This window comes from Microcebus murinus, chromosome 19 (assembly GCF_040939455.1).
Source record: "Microcebus murinus isolate Inina chromosome 19, M.murinus_Inina_mat1.0, whole genome shotgun sequence".
NCBI lineage: Eukaryota > Metazoa > Chordata > Mammalia > Primates > Cheirogaleidae > Microcebus > Microcebus murinus.
The window spans coordinates 9,388,947-9,405,978 of record NC_134122.1 but is presented as its reverse complement, the minus strand read 5'-3'; the positions used below and the strand labels follow the sequence as shown (position 1 = coordinate 9,405,978).

General features: G+C 38.3%; 2 protein-coding genes across 2 annotated transcripts in view; one reads left to right on the top strand and one right to left on the bottom strand.

The window, feature by feature from the left end:
- The window catches only part of TNFRSF17 (TNF receptor superfamily member 17), a 114,605-nt gene that overhangs the window by 82,908 nt on the left and 14,665 nt on the right, over positions 1-17,032 (bottom strand). The gene's annotated exons all lie outside the window — the stretch shown is intronic.
- The window catches only part of GSPT1 (G1 to S phase transition 1), a 35,120-nt gene that overhangs the window by 16,532 nt on the left and 1,556 nt on the right, over positions 1-17,032 (top strand). Inside the window, exons 4-14 of the mRNA XM_012784486.3 lie at positions 186-413; positions 2,228-2,261; positions 4,157-4,234; positions 5,855-6,035; positions 7,047-7,201; positions 7,723-7,863; positions 10,345-10,438; positions 11,331-11,411; positions 13,657-13,830; positions 15,193-15,282; positions 15,453-15,621. Coding sequence (XP_012639940.1) covers positions 186-413; positions 2,228-2,261; positions 4,157-4,234; positions 5,855-6,035; positions 7,047-7,201; positions 7,723-7,863; positions 10,345-10,438; positions 11,331-11,411; positions 13,657-13,830; positions 15,193-15,282; positions 15,453-15,621 — 1,425 coding nt within the window. The remainder of the gene's footprint in view (positions 1-185; positions 414-2,227; positions 2,262-4,156; positions 4,235-5,854; positions 6,036-7,046; positions 7,202-7,722; positions 7,864-10,344; positions 10,439-11,330; positions 11,412-13,656; positions 13,831-15,192; positions 15,283-15,452; positions 15,622-17,032) is intronic.

Sequence of the window (17,032 nt, the reverse complement as noted above, 5' to 3'; positions counted from 1 at the left end):
GGGGCCAGCCTGATGGCTATTACCCATTTCTGTTGTGAAAGAGATTTTCCTGCTTATTTGTCACTGGACATTAGGAACTGGAACTATATATGCAAAGTTCCAATTGTTGTTTTAAAGCTTGTGTATTTTAAAAATATTGATTATAAGTCTTTTTCAGAATATTAAGTTCAAATTTCTTACTTCAGTAGAAAATGGAGAGACAGAAATGTCCCCAGAAGAATCATGGGAGCACAAAGAAGAAATAAGTGAAGTAGAGCCTGGGGGTGGTTCCTTGGGAGATGGAAGGCCACCAGAGGAAAGTGCCCATGAAATGATGGAGGAGGAAGAGGAAATACCAAAACCTAAATCTGTGGTTGCACCACCAGGTGCTCCTAAAAAAGAACATGTAAATGTAGTATTCATTGGGCATGTAGGTAAGTAGCACCCGGCCATTATAAGAAATGACCAAAGTTACTGGATACATCAAATAGAACTTCTTTTTTTTTATATATATATTTAAATTTTATTTACTTTCTTTTCTTTTTTTATTTTTGTGTTTCTTTGCCCAAAATGTCAATACTAGTGAGGTTGACAAATAGAACTTCTTTAGCTATTTGGAGATGGTTGATGAAACTGAACTGAACTAATTAATGTATTAATTAATTTTTTTTTTTTTTTTTTTTTTTTTTTGAGACAGAGTCTCACTCTGTTGCCTGGGCTAGAGTGCAGTGGCGTCAGCCTAGCTCACAGCAACCTCAAACTCCTGGGCTCAAGTAATCCTTCTGCCTCAGCCTCCTGAGTAGCTGGGACTACAGGCATGCACCACCATGCTCAGCTAATTTTTTCTGTATATTTTTAGTTGGCCAATTAATTTTGTTCTATTTTTTTTAGTAGAGATGGAGTCTCGCTTTTGCTTGTGCTGGTTTTGAACTCCTCACCTTGCGTGATCCACCCGCCTGGGCCTCCCAGAGTGCTAGGATTACTGAACTGAATTAATTTAAAATGCCTTGATTTTTAATTTGCTACATTATTTTTTAGCTGGTAAAACATTGCAAGTGCTTTTGTGCTTTTTTTTTTTTTTTTTTTTTTTTTGAGACAATCTCTCTTTGTTGCCTGGGGTAGAGTGCCCTGGCATCAGCCTAGCTCACAGCAACCTCACACTCCTAGGCTTAAGCGATTCTCCTGCCTAAACCTTCCAGTAGCTGGGACTACAGGTGTGAGCCACTACACCTGGCTGATTTTTTCTATTTTTAGTAGAGACAGGGCCTTGCTCTTGCTCAGGCTGGTTTTGAACTCCTGACCTTGAGCAATCCACCTGCCTCGGCCTCCCAGAGTGCTAGGATTACAGGCATGAGCCACTGCAATGGGCCCAAGTACTTTGTTCTTGAAGTTTGGACAAATGAACAATTTTGTAATGACATAGAAGTTGGAAGAAAATAAGCTTCAGTATATTTGTATGAAATATATATACATGTATGTATGCTTATACATGTATATAATGTCTATAGGTCCCTGATGATGGTTCAGCATAGTATATCAATATCTTAGAACGCAATGTGCCTTTTTTATGTGAACTTGTGTTACTTATTAATTAATTAACCTTACTAGGTAGTTTATTTTTATGTGAAGTAAGAAATTAATAACTTGGAGTAACTTCTGAGTGCTTGCCAGGTTGCTGGTTTGGCAAAAAACCTATTTAATTTACTCAGGTATTTTCTAATTATCCGACCTATACCCAAAATTGATAGAAGAAAATGTAGAATTATGTGCCTTTTATTTCTTCTATCTCTGCCTTCCCCCAAATGTGGAACACTATATTCCTTTTTTAGTAGCAAGAACCCGCTTGGAATTTATAAAGGAACATGTACCCTATTTGTTAACAGTGACTACCTGTATGTAGTTCACAGCTGTCTAGATACTTTTGCTCCCCTCCAAAGATCCCTTGGGTAATTTATATTTGGTGCTGCTGTGCTTGATAGCGGAAGGTCAGGGAGCAATCTGTTCAGAAATTCTTTTCTTCTTTGACAGTAAAGTGTTTCTAAGTCATTGAGCTATGGGGAGTCTTGGCAGCCTCCTTTTCCAAAGGAGAGGATACTAACTAGAGTTTATACCCCAAATTCCTATTACAGTTTAGTTGCTTTTGCAAGATTTAATTATATATGCTAAAGGATGTTCTTAGTTGTGTTTGCATATGTAGCTGTTGGTTTTTGTATTTAACCTATGGCTTGCATGTTGATGTTACTTTTAGATGCTGGCAAGTCAACCATTGGAGGACAAATAATGTAAGTCTGTATCTTTTGTTAAATAATAGAGTTAATTTGATTGAATGAAGTTTAGGTATTGTAAACATTCATTCAGTCATACAAAGGGGATAAAACAGTGCCTCCTGCATAAGTTAAGAAAAAAATTATTTTAAGAGGCAGGGTCTTCACCATGTTATCCAGGCTGGTCTCCAGCTCCTGGCCTCAAGTAATCCTCCCACCTCAGCCTCCCAAAGTGCTGGGATTACAGGCATGAGCCACCAGACTCTCACGGATCATTGATTAAATGTGTTTCTGAAAGTTTGTTTCTTTTTTTAAATAAAAATGAATACAGACCCTACTTTATGGGAAATCTTGGTCCTCTTTGAATATAATTTACTTGGGAATAATGAAAACCAGCTCTTGAATCTGGTGAATCTGGAACTGTTCTTTCCTCATTCATCAGCTCCTTAAAATTATGTGAATTTAACAAAAGGCAAATAGTCTGGCTGACATGCTAAAGTAATTTTTTGTCATATTATAGAAGCTACCTAGGTATGAAATCACCATGGCTGGCCTTGAGTAATGCACTCTAGTGTTGATGAATCTTTTATAATTAAAAGGTCCTATTTTTTTTTTTTTTTTTTAAGACAGAGTCTCACTCTGTTGCCCTGGCTAGAGTGCCATGATGTCAGCCTAGCTCACAGCAACCTCAAACTCAGGCGATCCTACTGCCTCAGCCTACCAAGTAGCTGGGACTACAGACATATGACATCATGCCCGGCTAATTTTTTTCTATATGTTTTTAGTTGGCCAATTAATTTCTTTCTATTTTTTTAAAATTTTAATTAATTTGAATCACATTTTATTTCTTTTTATTTCTTCCTGTAACTTCTCTTATTGTCTCATCTTTCTATTTTTTTTAGTAGAGACAGGGTCTTGCTCTTGCTCTGGCTGGTTTTGAACTCCTGACCTTGAGCTATCCACCTGCCTCAGCCTCCCTGAGTGCTAGGATTATAGGCGTGAGCTGGCCAGGTCCTAAATTTTTGTTGTTGTTTTTGTTGTTTGTTTTTCTGTTTGTTTTGAGACAGAGTGTAGCTTTGTTGCCCAGGCTAGAGTGAGTGCCATGGTTTCAGCCTAGCTCACAGCAACCTCAAACTCCTGGGCTCAAGCGATCCTTCTGCCTCAGCCTCCCGAATAGCTGGGACTATAGGCATGCGCCACCATGCCTGGCTAATTTTTTCTATATATATTACTTGGCCAATTAATTTCCTTCTATTTTTAGTAGAGACGTGGTCTCACTCTTGCTCAGACTGGTACTGAACTCATGACCTAGAGTGATCCACCTGCCTCGGCCTCTCAGAGTGCTAGGATTATAGGTGTGCCCAGCCTTCCACATTGCATTTAGTTAGTTTAGTTCCTTAGTTTCCTCCAATCTGTGACATTTCCTCAAACTTTCCTTATCTTTCATGACTTTAGTAGGTTAAAAGTGCTATTCTTCAATTTTGGTTTGACTAATGTTTTCTCACAATTGGATGAGATTCTGCATTTTGGACAATAGCTTCACAGAAGATACGTTGGGTTATTTTCAGTGCATCATTCTGGGGGTCCTTGATGTCAGTCCTGTTTTACTAATTCAATATGTTTTTACCTATTACTGGTAATGTTAGCCATGATTACTTGGTTAAGGTGTTGTCTGTCAGGATTCTCTACTACTATAAAGTTATTTCTTTGCTTTATCTGGTAATTTGAGACTGTGCAAATATCATTTTTCCACTTAAACTCTCCACAATTTTAGCATTCACCAGTGGTGCATTTACTTTAAAGTAGCTGTTTTCTGGAGTTGAAATTCTCCTCAAGAGCTTTAAAGTTTTCCTGACTACACTGAGTACTTTGTGAGTAATTGTTTACTTATTTTTTTCTTTGAATGTTTTCAGGTATTTGACTGGAATGGTTGACAAAAGGACACTTGAAAAGTATGAAAGAGAAGCTAAAGAAAAAAACAGAGAAACTTGGTATAGTAAACTTTCATGACACTATAAATTACTTTTAAAGAAATGAAGCCCACTTAATGCTTTTATAGTCTACTAAAATGTAAATTCTTGAGGTCTAAAATGGTATCATAATAAAGACAAGTTTTGCTTCCCCCTCATAATACACAGTAGATCAGTTCCTAATGATATAATGACTTAGAGGAAATTTGGAAACGATCCAAACATCTGGTAATAGACTTGTTGAAGAAATTATAAACCATCCATTTTATTAGGTCATATAACCATTTAAACATTACATTTATAGAATTTATAATAGCCAGCAATAGGACTTATGTTACAATGGTATTTGGGGAGAAAGCAGAAACATAATTATAGTTAGGATATGACCATTGTGTAAATAAATGCTGAAAAGAAAAAAGAATGGAAGGAATTATTGACAGTGGTTGCCTTTTGATGATGAGAAAATAAGGGTCTTTTTTCTGCTTTCTTTTTTTTTTTTTTTTTTTGAGACAGAGTTTCACTCTGTTGCCCTGGCTAGAGTGCTGTGGCATCAGCCTAGATACAACACTTAAAGTGAAAACTTTATAGTTCATAGTCATTTATTTTTATGGAGGAAGAAAAAACTTAGGGTTCAGTTTATTTATTTATTTTTTTTGAGACAGAGTCTCACTTTGTTGCCCAGGCTAGAGTAAGTGCCTTGGTGTCAGCCTAGCTCACAGCAACCTCAAACTCATGGGCTCAGGCAATCCTCCTCCCTCAGCCTCCCGAGTAGCTGGGACTACAAGCATGCGCCACCATGCCCGGCTAATTTTTTGTATATGTATTAGTTGGTAAATGAATTTCTTTCTATTTATAGTAGAGACGGGGTCTCGCTCTTGCTCAGGCTGGTTTTGAACTCCTGACCTCGAGCAATCCACTTGCCTCGGCCTCCGAAAGTGCTAGGATTACAGGCGTGAGCTGCTGCGCCCGGCCTCATTTTATTTTTAAAAAGTTAGCAAGCCTTATCTCAATGGGACTTTGACAGTCATTTTCTAAAAATAAAATTGTATTATCCTATATTAAGGGAGAAAAGATCCTAGTAAGTGTTATAGTAAAAAATGGAGTATACTGTGTGAAATATGGATGAAATTAATGTCTACTATTAATAGATGGTTTGAACTTATTTATAATTTTTTACTTGTCAAGTAATATTGAAGTAATTTTTAGCGAGTAACCAGTGCTCCCACATGGTGGGTTAGCAGCCTTCACTTTGGAAAAATATCCATAGACAGCTATTTGTGTTATCTTTTGTGCCAGATGATTGTAAAAATGAAATATAAAGGAGCTCATTATTACTTAATTCACAGTGATATTGGAATTACTACTAAGTAGAATTTCTGTGTATGCTGTCAGCTTGTCATAATATTTGCTTATATTGGCTTATAATTTACTATAGATATATATAAAAGCTCCAAGTGTTTGAATCACAGTAATACAAGTTTTATTCTTTTAATTTTCATTTCACTAATCCTGTTCATGATTTAGATTGTGTATGATGGATATAAAGCTGGATGTTACCAGTTATACCTTTAATGGTAGAAGAACATCTTAAAAACTCTTATGTTCTTAGCAGTATTATTCTTATTTTAAAAATTATTTCAGGTACTTGTCTTGGGCCTTAGATACAAATCAGGAAGAACGAGACAAGGGTAAAACAGTAGAAGTGGGTCGTGCCTATTTTGAAACCGAAAAGAAGCATTTCACAATTCTAGATGCCCCCGGCCACAAGAGTTTTGTCCCAAATATGATTGGTGGTGCCTCTCAAGCTGATTTGGCTGTGCTGGTAAGGACATTTCCAATCCATCTGTGTACTTGTTAGCAGTCCAGCTTATCTCTTCAGTATTTGAATTTAGGTTGAAGTGAATTATATTGGTGTACACAGTCACAACTTGCATTTTGTCACAATCTGCTCATGAAATCTTTTTTTTTTTTTTTTTTTTTTTTTTTTTTTTTTTTTTTTTTTTTTTTTTTTTTTGAGACAGAGTCTCACTTTTGTTGTCCAGGCTAGAGTGAGTGCCGTGGCGTCAGCCTAGCTCACAGCAACCTCAAACTCCTGGGCTCGAGTGATCCTTCTGCCTCAGCCTCCCGAGTAGCTGGGACTACAGGCATGCGCCACCATGCCCGGCTAGTTTTTTTTTTTATATATATATATATCAGTTGGTCAATTAATTTCTTTCTATTTATAGTAGAGACGGGGTCTCGCTCTTGCTCAGGCTGGTTTTGAACTCCTGACCTTGAGCAATCCGCCCGCCTCGGCCTCCCAAGAGCTAGGATTACAGGCGTGAGCCACAGCGCCCGGCCTAATCTTTATAATTTGATTTACTTCTGAAAATATGGTTCACTTTTTCTCTCCCATTGTTATTATCTATAAGTGTGTCAGAACTTAGTGTCTATCAAATGCCAAGGCCACTGATAGGCACAGTGGGTAAAAAATGAGTAACAAACGATCTGTTTCTTAAGGCCTTCAGTCATTTTGTGATTTTGACAATGTACTGGCACTGGATTACATAAACCTTTTTTTTTTTTTGTAGTTATACTGGCCAGAAAATATTTCAATTATAAAATATATAGGCATCCTAGATTTTGGGAATTTGGGGTGTTGAAAGAAACTTTCCACAATCTTAAACCAACTAGACATTGTTTGATTTGTGACATTCAGAAGCATATACATCGTAACTCGGTTACTTCTATTTTCTTGCAAAAAACTTGTGATATAACTGAAAGAAAAGATGTTTTACTGCTAGAAGGATAGATCCAATATGTAAGAGTAACCTATTTCATTGCTTGGAATTAGGTAATCTCAGCCAGGAAAGGAGAGTTTGAAACTGGATTTGAAAAAGGAGGACAGACAAGAGAACATGCAATGTTGGCAAAGACAGCAGGTGTAAAACACTTAATTGTGCTCATTAATAAGATGGATGATCCAACAGTAAATTGGAGCAATGAGAGGTAGGCTTAGATGTATTACTGTTATTTTATAGACATGTGAGTGGAATTAAGGATGATTTTGTTATTGTATGCCTTTTCTCTAGGGTTTTTCTTCTTCTTTTTCTTTTGAGACATAGTGTGGCTCTGTTCCCCAGGCTAGAATGCAGTGGTGTCAGCCTAGCTCACAGCAACCTCAAACTCCTGGGCTCAAGCAATCCTTCTGCCTCAGCCTCCCAAGTAGCTGGGACTACAGGCATATCCCACCATGCCTGGCTAATTTTTTCTATATATATTTTTAGTTGTCCAGATAATTTCTATCTATTTTTAGTAGAGACAGGGTCTCGCTCTTGCTCAGGCTGGTCTTGAATTCCTGACCTTGAGCGATCCTCTCGACTCGGCCTCCCAGAGTGCTAGGATTACTCTAGCACTAGAGCCACCGCACCCGGCCTCTTTAGGGTTTTTCTAAACCTTAATTTCTTTACTCATGAAACTAGAGTCTGTTTGGTTTACATTATAATTGAGTTATTTATAAATATTCATAGATATGAAGAATGTAAAGAGAAACTGGTGCCATTTTTGAAAAAAGTTGGCTTCAATCCCAAAAAGGACATTCACTTTATGCCCTGCTCAGGACTGACTGGAGCAAATCTCAAAGAGCAATCAGAGTTCTGCCCTTGGTACATGTAAGTAACCTTTTCTTTCTTAAAAAGAAAAATCTCTTTGTAAGTAATTTAAGAAAATTTTGACAGTAACCTTGGCTTTAAAAGTAGCAAGAACTTTGCCCCTTTTAAACTGGGTTGTCTTTTTGTTACGAGTTATAAGAGTTCTTTTTGTACAGGATGCAAGCCCCTCATCAGATACATGATTAGCAAATATTTTCTCTCATTCCATGGATTGCCCTTTTCACATTCTTTTTTTTTTTTTGAGACAGAGTCTCCCTTTGTTGCCCAGACTAGAGTGAGTGCTGTGGCATCAGCTGAGCTCACAGCAACCTCAAACTCCTGGGCTCAAGCAATCCTGGTGCCTCAGCCTCCCGAGTAGCTGGGACTACAGGCATGCGCCACCATGCCTGGCTAATTTTTTCTATATATATTAGTTGGCCAATTAATTTCTTTCTTTTTTTTTTTGTCTGTGTTCTTTTGTTTTGTTTTTTGTGTTTTTTTTTTTTTTTTTTTTTTGAGACAGAGTCTCGCTTTGTTGCCCTTGCTAGAGTGAGTGCCGTGGCGTCAGCCTAGCTCACAGCAATCTCAAACTCCTGGGCTCAAGCAATCCTGCTGCCTCAACCTCCCAAGTAGCTGGGACTATAGGCATGTGCCACCATGCCCGGCTAATTTTTTCAATATATATTAGTTGGCCAATTAATTTCTTTCTATTTATAGTAGAGATGGGGTCTCGATCTTGCTCTGGCTGGTTTCGAACTCCTGACCTCAAGCGATCTGCCCACCTCGGCCTCCCAAAGTGCTAGGATTACAGGCATGAGCCATTGCGCCTGGCCTTGATCATGTCCTTTGAGGCATAAGAGGTTTTAATTTTGATGAAGTCCAATTTATCTATTTTTCCCCTTTGGTTGATAGTTTGGTGTCATACCTAAGAAAACATAACCTGATGCAAAGTCATGAAGATTTGGCCCCGTGTTTTCTTCTAAGTGTGTTATAGTTTTAGCTTTTACATTTAGGTGTATGTTTTGTTTTGAGTAGATTTTTGTGTAAGGTATAAGGTAGGTGTCTAGGTTCATTTTATTTTTGCATATGGATGTCCAGTTGTTAGGCACAATTTGTTGAGAAGACTATTCTTTTTCCATTGAATTGGATTGGCACCTTCATTGAAAATCAAATGACCACAAATGTAAGAGTTTATTTCTGGACTGTTCAGTTCTCTTCTATAAATCTATATGTCTGTCCTGGGCTAGTATAACATCGCCTTGATTACAGAAGCTTTGAGGTTTGGAAATAATGAAGTGTAGTCTTCGGTTCCATTCTTTTTCAAGGTTGTTTTGGCTATTTTCAGTCCCTTAAATTTCCATATGAACATTAGGATCAGCTTGTAATTTCTGCAAAATAGGCAGTTGGGATTTTAATAATGCATTGACTCTGTAGATCAATTTGGGGAGCATAGACATTTTGAAAATAATAGGTCTCCCAAATCAAACAGTGTAGTTTGTTTTTGTTTTTTTTTGAGACAGGGTCTCACTCTGTTGCTCTGGTTAGAGTGCCATGGCATCAGCCTACCTCACAGCAACCTCAAACTCCTTGGCTTAAGCAATCTTCCTGCCTTACCCTCCCGAGTAGCTGGGACTACAGGCATGCGTCATCATGCCCGGCTAATTTTTTATATATATTTTTAGTTGTCCAGTTAATTTCTTTCCATTTCTTAGTAGAGACGGGGTCTTGCTGTTGTTCAGAATGGTCTCAAACTCCTGACCTTGAGCGATCTGCCAGTCTTGGCCTCCCAGAGTGCTAGGATTACAGGCGTGAGCCACCGCGCCCCGCCAACAGTGTAGTTTTTTGTTTTTTTTTTTTGAGACAGAGTCTCGCTTTGTTGTCCAGGCTAGAGTGAGTGCTGTGGCGTCAGCCTAGCTCACAGCAACCTCAAACTCCTGGGCTCGAGTGATCCTTCTGCCTCAGCCTCCCGAGTAGCTGGGACTACAGGCATGCGCCACCATGCCCGGCTAATTTTTTATATATATATCAGTTGGCCAATTAATTTCTTTCTATTTATAGTAGAGACGGGGTCTCGCTCTTGCTCAGGCTGGTTTTGAACTCCTGACCTTGAGCAATCCGCCCGCCTCGGCCTCCCAAGAGCTAGGATTACAGGCGTGAGCCACCGCGCCCGGCCGAACAGTGTAGTTTTAAAGGGGAAATTATCTTGCGGAATCTTGGTTTCAGAGCTGGAAAAGTCCATAAAGATTTATTACTGGAATATATGATTACAACATGTGAGCTACTTCTATGACATATTTTTCTAAATCTTAATACGTTTATGAGGAAGCCTTATACCAAGCTGAGATGAAATGGATAATAAATTGGTTAAATGATAAAGGTACATAGGTAGAATGGAAATATTGTTATAACCATGTTTTTTGTTTAAAGTTACACTTTTGTGACTTCTTTAACAATTTTGATATTTATGTTGACTTTTTAAAATGGATATTGTTATATTCTCAGCGGATTACCATTTATTCCATATCTGGATAATTTGCCAAACTTCAATAGATCAGTTGATGGACCAATCAGGCTGCCAATTGTGGATAAGTACAAGGTACCCTAATGTTAAAGAAATTGGGTTTTATGGGGGTGAGATCATTGTTTTGTGTTTTGTTTCTAATTATGAAACAACTTTATTAACAACATAACAAAGATGTCTTTTTTTATAATGTCTGCATATTAGTGGTTTAGATAGGCTATAATTTATTCAGCAAATTTATCAGCTGCTGTTTCCCAATGAGCCACTGGTCATTTCTTAGTGATAAACCCATACAAATGAAACTGCTGGGTTTAAAGGATTTTCATATAAAAGTTGATGGATTCTAAGTAGCCTTTCAAACATACTGTGCTAACGTATATTACCACCAGCAGCATGTGGGTATTAGTTTTACCATAGCTTCACCAACACTTGATGTTGGTCTTAAAAAGAAAAAAAAAGACTTCATTGTGTTTAACTGGATTTTCAGCTTTTTTTTTTTTTAAGTTTTGCAGTATCAATTTATGTAATGTTTCCGCCCCTTCCAATACTTTAGTCCTTCATTAACTTCATTCTAAGATTAACAAGTATTGTTTTTCCAATTTTACACCTTAGGAAACAGGATCAGAGATCAGGAGAATGTGAATTTTACAAACATTTCAGATCTTACAATGTAAAATTCTGTGTTTTCTGCACCAAACTTTCCTTTAAAATCTTAGGCATATTTAATCATTAATATATAATTATACAGATATGCTTACAGATGCTTATGACAAACTTTTATAGAGTGTTAATTCCCCTATATTTAAGTCGGCTGTTAGGCTCCATGATTAATTCCAACCATTCTACCACTGAGCTAATGATTTTCCTTTCTGAATAAGCCCCATAGAATTTCACTCTGGGCTGTTGAGCTGCTATAGAGCAGCAACAAAACTCTTAAACTTGATTTTTTTATGTTAAATTTCAACAGGACATGGGCACAGTGGTCCTGGGAAAGCTGGAATCAGGATCTATTTGTAAAGGCCAGCAGCTCGTGATGATGCCAAACAAGGTAAGAATTAGTTATATGCGCTTTCCCTTTTAGATTTTCTCTTGAAAATAGTAGCAAAGAGCCAGAACTTTGTAAAAGCACAGGGATTTCCTTAAAAGAAACTTAAGAAACTTAAAAGAATTAAAAGAAACTTAAAAGAATTAAAAGAAACTTAAGCGGTGGCTCACGGCTGTAGTCCTAGCACTCTGGGAGGCCAAGGCAGTCACATTGCTCAAGGTCAGGAGTTGTAAACCAGCCTAAGCAAGAGCAAGACCCCATCACTACTAAAAATAGAAGGGAATTAATTGGCCCTAAAAATATAGAAAAAATTAGCTGGGCATGGTGGCGCATGCCTGTAGTCCCAGCTACTTGGGAGGCTGAGGCAGAAGGATTGCTTGAGCCCAGGAGTTTGAGATTGCCATGAGCTAGGCTGACGCCACAGCACTCTAGCCCAGGAAACAGAGTGAGACTCTGTCTCAGAAGAAAAGAATGTATGGTGCTATTATTATTCAATGACAAATAAAGGGGTCTTAACACCACGTTAAGAGGTAAAAGATGCATCATGAAGAGACCACTAACCCCTTTTTTTTTTTTTTTTTTTTTTTTTTTTTGAGACAGAGTCTCGCTTTGTTGCCCAGGCTAGAGTGAGTGCCGTGGCGCCAGCCTAGCTCACAGCAACCTCAAACTCCTGGGCTCGAGTGATCCTTCTGCCTCAGCCTCCCAAGTAGCTGGGACTACAGGCATGTGCCACCATGCCCGGCTAATTTTTTATATATATATATCAGTTGGCCAATTAATTTCTTTCTATTTATAGTAGAGACGGGGTCTCGCTCTTGCTCAGGCTGGTTTTGAACTCCTGACCTTGAGCAATCCGCCCGCCTCGGCCTCCCAAGAGCTAGGATTACAGGCGTGAGCCACAGCGCCCGGCCACTAACCCCTTTTTTTATAGGCAAGTAAATAGAGATTTGGAATGGTAAAGTGACTTGCTTCAGTTAACAGTAAGAGCCGGCCATGATTAAATCGTTTTAATCATGATGTAGTAAGTGGTATGTGTGTATGTATAGTTAGGTTGGATACTACAAAATAATGAGTCTAAGCTATGCTCTTGATTTATTTAGAAAGCAGAGAGTTTGCCTTTATCCTAAATGGGTCTTAACTCTGTCTTATAATTTTTTGACCATTAATTTCATTAAAACATGCAGAATCACCATGAATCAGAATCACCATTACCTTGTGTTATTTCTTTCTTTTTTTTGAGACAGAGTCTCACTCTATTGCCCGGACTAGAGTGCCGTGGCGTCAGCTTAGCTCACAGCAACCTCAAACTCCTGGGCTTAAGCAATCCTCCTGCCTCAGCCTCCCGAGTAGCTGGGACTACAGGCATGAACCACCGTGCCCGGCTAATTTTTTCTATATATTTTTAGTTGGCCAATTAATTTCTTTCTATTTATAGTAGAGACGGGTCTCGGTCTTGCTCAGGCTGGTCTGGAACTCCTGACCTTGAGCGATCCTCCCGCCTCATCCTCTCAAAGTACTAGGATTACAGGTGTTAGGCACTGTAGTGTGCCTGGCCCCTTGTGTTATTTCTGATTGCTCAATTCCTGATATTTGCACATAACCTATTGCTAAGAAACTGTTACTGGTTTTCCAGAGAGGGCTTCTCTAACAGCTCGAAAAATGTTGCTTATGTAGGAACATAGACATGAATTATCAGGCCCTTCGGATATGAGAATTTACTTACCATGCTCATTCCAAGCCCAGTGAATTAGAAAAGGTTTCCATTGTCAATGTAATGTATAAGTATAATTGGTACCTTAGGAATTGGACATTGGGTTTTTGGATGTCTTATGCATGGGAGATTACAGTATTCTACCATAGCATCTTTCATCCAAAGTATTTATTGAGTCTCACTCCGTGGCCCCAGCTAGAATGCAGTGGTATCATCATAGCAACCTCAAACTCCTGGGCCCGAGCAGTCCTCCTCCCTCAGCCTCCCAAGTAGCTGTAACTACAGATGCGTGCCACCATACCCAGCTAATTCTTCTATTTTTAGTAGAGACAGGGTCTCAGTCTTGCTCAGGCTGGTCTGGAACTCCTGACCTCAAACAGTCCTTCTGCCTCAGCCTCCTAGAGTTCTAGGATTACAGGTGTGAGCCTGTAATGCCCGGCCTTGACTTTTAATTCTTTATTGAACAAGTATTCAGATTTTTTATTCTGTAATGCAGTGAATATGTCAGAAAACCTCCAATTTTGGTTTCTCTTAAAGCACAACGTGGAAGTTCTTGGAATACTTTCTGATGATGTAGAGACTGATACTGTAGCCCCAGGTGAAAACCTCAAAATCAGACTGAAAGGAATTGAAGAAGAGGAGATTCTTCCTGGATTCATACTTTGTGATATTAATAATCTTTGTCATTCTGGACGTACATTTGATGCCCAGGTAAACAAGTTATTGTAGTGGTCTTAGTGATTTTTGGTGTCTAAATGAAACTAGGACATTCCACTTAACCCATATTGGTGTGTAGAAAGGGAATTGAAATGGTATAAACCATTTTTATATTATAGCTGTGATATATGTATCTCATATACATAAGGTCTTCAAGATGGTACAAGTGCTATCTGGATAGGAAGTAGTACTCTTTGTAAGTTCCTTTTTATTTTTGATCTCCTGTTGATAAATTTATTATATCTAATATTTATTTTGACTAGAGTGCAGTTGCCTTGGAAGTCATGGTTTGTGTGCTTGTTCTAAGCAAATAAGTTTCTGGACAAAAAACTATATGTTTTCTCCCTGTTATTAGCAGTCTGACCTCCCTGGGAGAATGACAGTAAATGATTGGTATAGGTAACAGAATTTTTTTTTTTGAGACAGAGTCTCGCTTTGTTGCCCAGGCTAGAGTGAGTGCCATGGCGTCATCCTAGCTCACAGCAACCTCAAACTCCTGGCTCAAGCTATCCTCCTGCCTCAGCCTCCTGAGTAGCTGGGACTACAGGCATGCGCCACCATGCCCGGCTAATTTTTTCTATATATATTAGTTGGCCAATTAATTTGTTTCTATTTATAGTAGAGACTGGTCTCGCTCTTGCTCAGGGTGGTTTCGAACTCCTGACCTTGAGCAATCCGCCTGCCTCGGCCTCCCAGAGTGCTAGGATTACAGGTGTGAGCCACCACGCCTGGCTTAACAGAATTTTTGAGTTCTGTTAAAAGATATGACGATTAATCAAGTTAGATGTTGATGCCAGATGTAATGCTGTTTACTTTTACTGGACTTTGGATATTGAGAAGCAGAGCTGGAAGTATAGAGCTGGAAGTTTACATCTGGGTAACTTGTGAGCAGTAATGATTAGCTTAATTCCTTGGGGAATATAAAGGAAAAGCTTCCTTGTGTGGTTGTTTTATTTTTGTTTTTGAGATGGGGTCTTGCTGTGTTGCCCAGGCTGGACTCGAACAAACTCCTAGGGCTCAAGTGATCCTCCCATCTCAGCCTCCCAAGTAGCTAGGACTACAGGTGTGAGCCACAGGGCCTGGCTTGCCTGCTGTGTTTTTAAAGTTGATCAGGCACTTGCCAAGAAGATAAGTAGGGTATAGGATATTGAAATACATGCTTGAGATTAAGTAACTGTATCTATCCTGTGAACAAAATTAATGAGACCCATCACCTCTAACACAAAAATAACTTAAGTTGGTGTCCTACTGAGATGGTGAGTTACACTAATTCTTGTGATACTATATGGCACTTGACAATATTCAATTCTTTTTTACCCTAGGGATAAAGATAACATTTGTTTGTTTGTTTGACAGATAGTGATTATAGAGCACAAATCCATCATCTGCCCAGGGTATAATGCGGTGCTGCATATTCACACCTGTATTGAGGAAGTGGAAATAACAGTGAGTTTGTTTTAAGATAATTGGTTTGTTTATTTGGGTTTTAAGATTGTTTTATATCTTGATAATATTTGATCAGTAATAGTTATGCACTTTTATTTGTACTCCTATTCTTCCTACAGATTCTTGTATTTGGCATTATTCTGATCTTCTCATCCTCTTTTCTTGATTAGGCCTTAATCTGCTTGGTAGACAAAAAATCAGGAGAAAAAAGTAAGACTCGACCCCGTTTTGTGAAGCAAGATCAAGTATGCATTGCTCGTTTAAGGACAGCAGGGACCATCTGCCTTGAGACCTTTAAAGACTTCCCTCAGATGGGTCGTTTTACCTTAAGAGATGAGGGTAAGAATTTTAAATTAATGTCTAGTAGGATGCCTAGCTTTGGTAACCTTCATCATGAGTACAGCACACATTGCAACAAATTCAAAGAAATATATTCATAAGTGTTTGGCTGTATTGAAACACAGAATTATATATTTTAGCAATAATGCTAAATTTAATAATGCTCTATAATGAAGAGTAAATTTTAACATTTTGTGAGTAATGGGATTGCAGAGCAATTTTATTTACTAAGTAAGACATTTCTATGATAAAATCCTTTTGTGATATGTGTAGAGAATAGAGGAGATAAACTGATTAATATATTTTTTTAATGCCTAATTTTTCCGAGTTCTGATTTCATGTTCTTTGGTATGCATCCATTTCTGCCTATGTCTTGGTGATGCAGAACAACTGTAATTTTCCTTTCTTGGGGTCAGGAAATTCTTTGGTATAAAAACAAAATGATTGTTATGAAACATTTCCTTATGAATTAGTATCTCTAACTTTAAATAGCTAAGACTGTGGAAAACTTTAAGGTGCATAATCATTTATTTTTATGGAGGAAGAAGAAACTTAGGGTTCAGTTTACTTATTTATTTTTTTTGAGACAGAGTCTCGCTTTGTTACCCAGGCTAGAGTGAGTGCTGTGGCGTCAGCCTAGCTCACAGCAACCTCAAACTCCTAGGCTTAAGCAATCCTGCTGCCTCAGCCTCCCGAGTAGCTGGGACTACAGGCATGTGCCACCATGCCCGGCTAATTTTTTTTATATATATATTAGTTGGCCAATTAATTTCTTTCTATTTATAGTAGAGACGGGGTCTCTCTCTTGCTCAGGCTGGTTTCTAACTCTTGACCTCGAGCAATCCACCCGCCTCAGCCTCCCAGAGTGTTAGGATTACAGGCGTGAGCCACTGCGCCCGGCCTTAGGGTTCAGTTTAAATACAGAATAGTAAATTCACATGTTAGTTCTGATTCCATTTAGCAAAAATTTACTGTATTATCTTCTGAGTGTCAGGAACTGTGCTAAGCCCTATAACGTGCATGTAGTCCCTGAATCACCTTACTTCAAAGAAAACTGTATAAAGACAGTATTTGTTTTACTTTAAAGTTCTTACTCTAGCTGAATGCAGAAGCTAATGCCTGTAATTCCAGCTACTCCTGAGCCCAGAGGTTAGAGGCTATCCTGGGCAATAGAAAGACCCTGTCTCAAAAAAATAAAGTCCTTATCACAAAACTCTTATTCTTGTTAGTGAAATTGGTTATTGAGTTTATCCTATGAATATAACAAAATGATCATTTTGGTTACCAATCAGAAACAAATAAAAATCAGGCAGACAGAAGAAAATAATTTAAGGTAGCAGGAATTTTTAACCCCAGAATTATTTTTTCCTGAAACGTAACTTGACTTTTAGGTTTTTCACAAACTTTTAGG